This window comes from Octopus sinensis, linkage group LG9, assembly GCF_006345805.1.
Source record: "Octopus sinensis linkage group LG9, ASM634580v1, whole genome shotgun sequence".
Lineage (NCBI taxonomy): Eukaryota > Metazoa > Mollusca > Cephalopoda > Octopoda > Octopodidae > Octopus > Octopus sinensis.
In genome coordinates this window covers 30,560,079-30,570,078 of record NC_043005.1, presented here as the reverse complement: position 1 = coordinate 30,570,078, position 10,000 = coordinate 30,560,079, and the positions used below count along the sequence as shown (strand labels likewise).

At 38.7% G+C, this 10,000-nt stretch overlaps 1 protein-coding gene across 2 annotated transcripts in view; it reads left to right on the top strand.

Moving 5' to 3' along the window:
- Positions 1-10,000, top strand: part of LOC115215840 (multidrug resistance-associated protein 5) — a 125,120-nt gene that overhangs the window by 45,188 nt on the left and 69,932 nt on the right. For both annotated transcript variants that reach the window (XM_036505865.1, XM_029785170.2), the window contains exons 6-8: positions 3,874-3,959; positions 5,578-5,751; positions 8,589-8,651. In XM_036505865.1, coding sequence (XP_036361758.1) covers positions 3,874-3,959; positions 5,578-5,751; positions 8,589-8,651 — 323 coding nt within the window. The remainder of the gene's footprint in view (positions 1-3,873; positions 3,960-5,577; positions 5,752-8,588; positions 8,652-10,000) is intronic.

The following is a 10,000-nucleotide window of genomic DNA, read 5'->3' as shown; positions in this document are numbered from 1 at the left end:
TCTGATCTGGCAATGTTTCTACAGCTGGATGCCCTTCCTAATACCAACCACTCTGAGAGTGTAGCGGGTGCTTTTTATTTGCCACTGGCATGGGAGCCAGTCAGGTAGCACTGGCATTGACCATGCTCAAATGGTGCTTTTCACATGCCACCGGCACAAGTACCAGTCAAGCAGCACGGGTGCCAGTCAAGCAGCACGGGTGCCAGTCAAGCAGCACTGGCAGTGGTCACACTTGAATGATGTCTTTTACGTGCCCCTGGCACATGTTCCAGCCAGGCAGCACTGGCATCGACCACTCTTGAATGGTGCTTTCTACATGTCACTGGCATGGGTGCTAGTCAGGTGGTACTAGCTTTGGCTATGACTACGACTTCATTTGATTCAACAGGTCTTCACAAACTTGGCATAATTGCCTGATGATTGAAGGGTACTTTTAAATGGGCCAATTATGCGACACTAGCATTGGCTATGGTCTCACTTGGTTTGCCAGGCTCTCTCAAACACAGCATATCTCCAAAGGTCTCAGTAACTTGTCATTGTCTCTGTGATGCCCAATGTTCAAAGGTCATGCTTCACCACCTCATCCCATGTCTTCCTGGGTCTACCTCTTCCACAGGTTCCCTCCACTGTTAGGGTGTGACACTTCTTCATACCGAAGATGTACAGAATACTGATTCTGCTATTTAGGTGACTGAATAAGAATAAGAATAGATTGGGCAAAGTTCAGAGTGCTCCTACCTCTGTTAGTAACAATGGGTCTCTCCCTCAGAGTGAAAGGTAAACTGTATGATGCCTGTGTGTGAACAGCTATGCTACATGACAGTGAAACATGGGCTGTAACTGCCGAGGACATGCGAAGGCTTGAAAGAAATCAAGACGATATGCTTTGCTGGATGTGCAATTTCAGTGCTTATATGACAGAGCATAAGTGTCTTGAGAGAAAAGCTAGGCATAAGAGGCATCAGTTGTGGTGTGCAAGAGAGACAACTACATTGGTCATGTGACACATATGGATGAGGACAGCAATGTGAAGGAGTGTTAATCTCTAACTGTGGAAGGAACCTGTGGAAGAGGCAGATCCAAGAAGACATGGGATGAGGTGGTGAAGCATGATCTTTGAACATTTGGCTTCACAGAGGTGACAACAAGTGACTGAGAGCTCTAGTTATATGCTGTGTGGGAGAAGAGCCATCGGGTCGAGTGAAATTGTAGTTGTGGTCATTGCCAGTATCATGTAAATGATACATGTGCATCATAGTTGTGGTCATTGATAAATTAGCATTTTGGGAATTGTGGTCGTTGGTCATGGTCATTGCCAGTGCCATGCAAATGGCACCCATGAATCATTAGGGTCAATGCTGGTGCCTTGTAAATAGCACCCACCCATGAATCATAGCTATGGTCATTGCTGGTGTCATGTAAATGGCACCCATACCAGTGGCACATAAAAGCACCCATTACACTCCTGGAGTGGTTGGCATTAGGAAGGGCATCCAGCTATAGAAACCATGCCAAATCAGACTGGAATGTGGTGCAACTCTCTGCCTCATTAGCTGCAGTCAAACAGTCTAACCCATGCCAGCACGGAGAGCAAACTTTAAATGATGATGATGATGATGATGAAATGAAGGTATATTTTTATCCTTATAACACTTTTTGATTATAAAGTTATTATCTGTTGTTATAAATGTTTTTTTTCTAAGCATAAATTTGTCCTCAAATATCTTGCACATTGTGTATATACATGTATGTCTATATATATATATAAATCCATAAAACGGAACAAGAACATAACGGACGACAATAAAATCATACAGATAAATGGATGATACAAAGACAGACAGGAAAACCAGGATGGAACATTTGTGGCTTTCTATTCATCAGTGAAGCTTCCAACCATCATTACAGTTTCAGTCTGTTACACTTGAGACTGTTCAAAATTGGTAGGATCCCAAAAATCTGCATATATGTATGAGTGTATATATATAATCACTCTGTTTTCATAAAAGAAATGACAGCACATTTAATGCCAAAATAAACTGAATGATAGGCAAGTGATGTATTTTCACCAAGTTTTAATTTTCAAAGAAAACCGTTTGTGTACTGGACAAAATTCTTAGCAGCTTTTCATCTGTCTTTATGTTCTGTGTTTAAACTCTACCAAGGTTGACTTTGCCTTTCATCTTTTCAGGGTTGATAAAGTGAGTACCAGTTATGCACTGGAATCAATCTAATCAACTTACCCCATACTCTGAAATTGCTGGCCTTGTGCCAAAATTTTAAGTCAATATAAGTATAGTATGATATGCTATTAATGATTGTTGGTTATGGCGATGAGGGTTCAAGTTGATCTGATCAATGGAACAGCCTGCTCGTGAAATTAACGTGCAAGTGGCTGAGCACTCCACAGACATGTGCACCCTTAACGAAGTTCTCGTTTGTTGTTTTCAAGGAATGTGACAAGGGTGGCCCTTTGAAATAGAGGTACAACAGAAACAGGAAGAAAGAGCGAGAGAAAGTTGTGAAAGAGTACAGCAGGGCTCGCCACCAACCCCTGCTGGAGTCTCGTGGGGCTTTTAGGTGTTTTCGCTCAATAAACACTCACAACTGTGATCCTATGACTGTGAGCCCACTGCCCTATCCACTGGGCCATTGCGCCTCCACTATTAATGATAATTATATGAGGAATATATTAACAAATAAAATAGGTAACCATGACATTCCTAATAACTTAGGCTAGGCAGGTATGTGTAACAATGTGGATAATAGAATCTCTAACAGTTCATGTTCAATTAACACATCTAATTACTCTCTCCCAATTAGATCATGCAAGGACCATGTTTACACCAATGATGGAAATAAACTGTAGAATGGTATGAGCCATGTCTATTGCATCAGCAATGTTTTTATTAATGATAGCAACAGGGCTTCTGTCTTGTCATACAGTAATTTTGATAATGAATGGAGCAAGTATGAAAGGCAGCATAACATTGTAAGGATTGTTAAAATAAATCCTCATAGAATCGTAAAAGTGAATTTGAGTTTGCTGATAACAACATCTAGATTAAAAACAACTTTTGATGGAAAGCTTGAGTAATGTGTAATTGTAAGTGAGTTGCCGAATGATGTCTGCAAGATTAGTCTCTTATTCAATAATGGGGGGTCTGCAACTATTCAATCCTGACATCAGGGACATGATATAAGAATATTGGCTCAAAGACAGTTTTTTCAATTACATAATCATTTCTATCAAAGGTGCAGCTATGTGGTAAGAAGGTTGCTTCTGGATCGCCTGGTTTTAGGTTCAGTCCGACAGCATAGCACCTTGGGCAAATGGTTTCTGATATAGCCCAAGGCCAACCAAAGCCTTGTAAGTGGATTTGGTTTTAGCAGAAACTGAAAGAAGCCTGTGCGTGTGTGTGTGTGTGCATGAATATATGTATGTAGGTATATGTGAGTGTGATAGTTGTAAAATGATTGCAACTGTCATACAAGCAATGACATTCATTTCTGACATTTTGCAAGAACATATCTGGTCATGGGGTGGGGTGGGGGAATATTACTTTACTTGAAAACAGGTGAGGGTTGCTGACTGGAAGAGCATCCAGGCATAAAAATCTGCTTATCTGTTTCAATAAATTCCATCCAATCAATGCAAGCATGGAAAAGTTAGTATTAAAATGATGATGATGATGATGATGATTAAATTTCAATAAACACGAATTTTTGTCTATTTTATCATTTTCCTATTTACTATTTGCCATGAATTTTTAAAATTATATTTTTACTAGATATTTGTTGCCATATAATAATAATCTGTTTTTCAAAATACTTTATCATTTATTTATTAATTTCTTGTTTGTTGTTTTCAAGGAATGTCTATCAAAGTGGCCCTCAATTCTCTCTTCTTCAAAAAGGTGCTGTCTGTGAAATCACTGAAAAACAAGAATATTGGTGAAGTAAGTTCCATTCTGTTCATTTAGACAATTTTCATTCCAGGGACAAACAGGGAATCCCCTGCGCATTTGTTCACCTTGCTTAATCACCAAAATTCACCAGAAATATAAATTGGACCCTGAAATTTCCTCCCTTCTCTTTCACTCATTTCATTGTGCCCATGCTGGAGCACTGCTCTGTACAGTTAGTCAAACAAATCAGCCTCAGTATTTGTCTTTTAAGTTTGCTGATCATTCTGTTTTGCACTTGCTACATTAAGTCACTGGGGATGTAAACAAACTAACACAGTTGTCAAGTAGTGGTGGTGGTGGTGGTGGACAAATGCAAACACTAATACACATGCCCCCCCCCATGTCTATATCTACCTACCCACCTATCTGTGTGTCTGTCTGTCTACAGATAAACATGCATAAGTATATATGTAATCCTTTCTACTCTAGGCCCAAGGCCTGAAACTTTGGAAGGAGGAGGGCTAGCTGATTACATTGACCTCCCCCTTCCTGGGGGTGGGGCTCAACTTGGACTTATTTCTTGTTATTTATTTTTACCATTTTCTTCAGTATAAACCATTATGTAAGCTGTATATATTCTGTGAAAATATGTTCAGGCTAGGTACCAGTAATATGTTACTAAAATTTACCAAATCTATTCCGCAAATACCAAAATAACATTGATATCGTTAACCTTTTTGACACCAATCTTGGGCCATTATCATTTTCTCCATGAGGCTCATCATCCTGAGATCAGTCCTTACCACTTTGTCTCATTCCTTCCTGCTTGAGACCAATCTTGGTCCTATGATACAGACTATTTGCTTTAAAATGTGATTGGAATCTTAATATTTCATCAGTGATCCTGCTGATTTATGTTTCAAACACCAACTTAATAATGATAAAGTTTATTAAATTATTTTCAAAATTAATTGAATATGGTGACAAAAGAATTAAATGTAGATTTTGAGTATAATAGTTGATGCAATTTTTAAATTCAATTGGTTTTAATGGATAGTAAATGGGTATTTTTTTCTAAAAGTATTCTCAAGGCATCTACTTTTAACTGAATTCTAAAATATAAACATTTCCTCTTTTTTTTAGAAATCAATATTTTTTAGAATCAATATTGTAGGATCACACTGGCTGTGCATTTGCCTTTATTTATCACTGATTCACTTATCACTCATCTGGGATCACATGATATGCTTAATTGTGACCCTTGTTTCACTTGTCATGAAATGATCTGTGGTAACACAGGTCAGTGATAAGTCGAAAATTCTGCTGGTACCTCAAAAGCATTCCCCAGTGACAAGCTGGGATCTTGGAATGAAACCTATTTTTTCCCTATATATCCTGTTTTTCAATTATGAGTTCATTAAATATGGTGCTTGGTTTTGGAACCAAACATCCATAATAAACAGGGTAGGTGTACTAGATTTCATGAGATAATTCATTAGGAAAAAATATTTTTTCATGTTGTGTCTGGGGACAGCCATTTTCTTTTTGTGCCTAATAATTTAACACACGAACTCACATAAAGAGTTTTGCAAACCAAATCCATAAATGAATAATCTTTTCATGTTTTAATTTTCTTATAGAAATGTTTTGTTTCTATCTATTTCTCAAGTTGGTCAACCTATTTACAGCTGATTCCGAGCGGGTCTCTGATTCTGCAAAACTTAACACATTCATCATTGGAAGTCCAATCATTGTACTGGCAGCAATTATCTACAACTATTACCTTCTTGGGCCATTGTCTTTGATTGGATCTTTTGTTTTCATAGGATTTTATCCAACATTGGTAAGTGTATCGTTATTTTATATGAAAATTGTTATAATTAGTTGATTATAATTAATAACTCTCTTAATGAGTTGAGACAGCTGTCTGCATTAAGTAACAGCTTCTTAGCTACAAGGGTAAGGGTTCATATCCAGCTCATATTTTTCCTCCAGATTTATTATCTGCTTTTTTTTTAAGAATTTGATTTTGCCTAAGAGGGAGAAAAGCAGGGTTCTCGACCATTTTTAATGGCCACTGAGACTACCAAGGATGCTGAGAGAAAGTTTCCCTCATATCAGCCCCTCGAGTGAACATCCACTGAAATTCTGTCTTATACACAAAACATTGATCAATGCATGGCCAAATGTAGAAGAAACTTGGCCAAAATGACATGCAGTGGAATTGAACCTGAAACCACAATGTTTTAACTTTGCAGTTAAACATTGACATTGAAATAGTCATTTAGAGTAATCAGTTCAGAGTTCAAAACATTTTGATCTAATTAATTTTATTCAGTCATTAAGGAATTAACAATTGATTAATAGTTATCTTATATCTTTAAGGAATTACCAAAATTACTATTTGAACATAATACCTGTTGTGGTACATGTTTTGACCTTTTAGCCTCAAAGAAATTATCAAAAGAATCATTCTTGAAGCATAATACTCATGGTGGCATATGTCTCCACCCTTTAGCTCTCAAAGGAATTACCAAAACAGTCATCCTTGGAACATCTGTGATTGTAGATGTCTTTAACCTTTAATTCGGGATCTTTGCTGAAATGTAATACCTAGGGTTTTACACGCCTGTTCCCTTTAACAAAGATTTTTCATCAGGGTGAAACGTCTTCACTGGTTATTTCAGTTCATATAAACTGACTGATGAGTCAGTTTCCAGTTATGTCCTATCTCATGTTTACAGTGTTATGATGTACCTTTTTCCATGGGGTACCTTTTTCCATGGAGTGATTCAACGAAACAGTGAAAATTAATCTTAAGAGGTTCAAGACACTCACAAAGAATCTGGGAATGAGTGTCACTGGCTGTTTTCTGTGGCAATGCCATTGCGGTTATGTCTGCGGGGCACAGCTGAACACATCATTTGTTCTGGGGTGTACTCACCCCACCCATGCTGTCATTTTTGCTACTTAATCTCTTCCTTTTTATTTTTTCCTTTGCTTCCTTTTAGTTGAATTGTGATTCAGTTTTTATGTAAATAAAAATTTTTAGTTTAAAAAAAAAACAGAATGATCATTTTAATTAGTGAAGTGCTCTGCTAAAGAGGAAGACCTGCCGTTCCATACCAAACATGGAAAAGACATAAAAAAATATGATGAAGGCAGTGCTCCAGTATGGCCTCAGCCAAATGTCTGAAATAAATAAAAAATTTAAAAAAATCTCTTTTAATGGAATTGGAAGTTGAGATGTACAATATCTACGTTTGTCTTTCCACTCTCCCTCTCTCTACCCCCCTCTCTCTAGACTAAAATTGTTGTTAGCAAGAAAATGGATAAGACTCTCTTTCCAACAGATAAATGGCCCTGCTCAGTATGTAGGGAAGGAGTTGGAAGAAATTCCATTCATTACACCTAGCACATAGTATGCATGTACAGCAAAGTGCAAATGGGATGAGCAGATGCAGCATGCAAGAGAGAAGACGCTGCTGGCTTGGACATGTGATGTGTATAAATGAAGACAGCTGTATAAAGAAGTGCTGATTGCTTAAAGTTGATGGCAGTTGTGGAAGAGTGAGACCCAAGAAGACATGAAATGAAGTGGTGAGGACTGATCTCATGACATTGGGCCTCACGGAGGAGATGACAATGGACCAAGATGCTTGATGGTGTGAGGTTCTTGAGAAGATCAACCCACCTCAGCAAAACTGAGTTTTGGAAGTTCTGTGTGCTCCACCCACATGTGACATTAAACAATTGTTCACACACCCTACCCCATTAAACAAAACTGCACCTCCTCTCCTCATCTTCCTTATTTTTCCATTTTTTTCCTGCACTGTGCTTATCTCTCCCTCCCCACTCCAGCGGTCCAATTCTGTCCTACCCTGCCCCGCCCACTGTATCATTGCTATCCTGTTGTCTTCTCCCTCCCCTGTATACCCAGGTTTCACCAGTCACTGCATTCTCCTCTTGCAATCATGTGAACTCCCTATTCATGTACCCTTGCAATGCTCTGCCATTCAATTTATATACTCATCCCTGTACTTTGAGACTATGCCCTGGCACATCACCACCATCTCTCTCACTCTCATTCTCTTCAACTTTTGCTCTCTCTCTCTCGTTCCCTCTGACTGGGGTACCCATGTATCTCCTCTACAACAAGACACCTCCTTCTGTCCCCCTATCATACTCTAATCTCTCATCACCTGGCACAAAGCCACCTCCTCCAGAATCACTCACCCCTCTCAAAGGATCTTTGTCTTGCAAGTTACTTGGCAACCTCACTGGCGCTGGTGCCATGTAAAGAACACCCAGCCCACTTTGTAAACTGGTAGGCATTAGGAAGGGCATCCAGACATATAAATCATGCCAAAACAGACCTTGCCAGTGCTGGTCCTATGTGAAAAGCACTCAGTCCACCCTGCAGGGTGGTTGGTGTTAGGAAGGGCATCCAGCTGTAGAGACCCTGCCAAAACAGACAGTGGAGCCTGGTGCAATCCTCTGGCCTTGCCAGTTCCTGTCAAGCTGTCCAACCCATGCCAGCATGGACAATGAACATTAAATGATGATGGTGATGATAATGATGATAATATGTGTGTGTGTTTATATATATATATATATATATATATATATATATGCATGTATATGATGGTCATTACCATATATGTTATGCATATTTTTCAGATTTTGGTAAACAAGTTTGGAATGGAATACAGAAGAAAAGCTGTAAAAATAACTGACAGAAGGGTAAATTATTTCAATTTGTTACATAAGTGTCTGTTCGTTTCCTTGTTAATTTTACTATTTTATCTAAGTATTAGTTAATTTTTCCAAAGAAAAGCTCAACAGTGTCTTCAAAGTTTTAACTTGTTAGTCATCATTAGATTGTTATAATTAATAAACATGGAATTTGATTAAAAAGTATTGAGTGATTCTTTGGTTTAATGTTTGACCTGTTTAGGCAAGTGAAATCGAAAAGTGAAATCAAATTCAATGACTGGCATCCGTGCTAGTGGAGCTCTAAGAGCACCATCTGAGTGTGATTGTTGCCAGAGCGGCTAACTGGCTTCCATGCTGGTGGTGCATAAAAAGCACCATTCGAGTGTGATCATTACCAGTGTTACCTTACTGGCACTTGTGCAGGTGGCACGTGAAAAGAAACATTCGAGTGAGGTTATTGCCAGTGCCACTGGACTGACTCCTGTGCAGGTGGCACGTAAAAACATCATTTGAGTGTGGCCGTTGCCAGTACCGTCTGACTGGCCCTCGTGCCAGTGGCACATAAAAGCACCCACTACACTCTCAGAGTGGTTGGTGTTAGGAAGGGCATCCAGCTGTAGAAACTCTGCCAGATCAGATTGGAGCCTGGTGCAGCCATCTGGTTTGCCAGTCCTCAGTCAAATCGTCCAACCCATGCTAGCTTGGAAAGCGAACGTGAAACGATGATGATGATGATGATGATGACCTTTACTTTAAAAACAATATTAATATTTAATCTACCTATTTCCTCACCCATTTCCCCATCCCCCCTCTCACTTTTGCATTCATTAATGCTGTTCTCTATAAAACGCACATGGACTGTGTCAAAGATAGATTCCAGCAGTAAAAGATGTGTGACAATTGTAAGCGGGGGCTTAGAAATTTGAATTTCTGTTCAATGACCACACACTTTGTGATGCATCAAATCTCTGAATACAAAAATTTTGGATAGAAACATACTTAGTTATTCTGACTCTTTACACTCAAATACTAGTATCAACTGTATTGACCGGCTCTTTCACTTCAAAACTACTGACCTTGGTCTTAAAACCAGAAACAATTATTTTGTTTGAGAAAGCCTTTACTAGTTCATCCAGACAGATGAAGTAATAAATTATGATGCACTCCATAAATAGTTATGATATATTACCAATTGATAGATATCAGCATCAACAAATAATTTGTTTGCTGAGTTTGCAAGCAAGAGTTACAAACTCTTGTTAGATTTATTAGACCAGGGTAACTTTGGCTGATGAGGCACACAAGAAGGTCAAAACACCCATGTCCCAAATTCCCCTTACTTTCATGAATATAAACACAAATTCATCTGAAAGGTG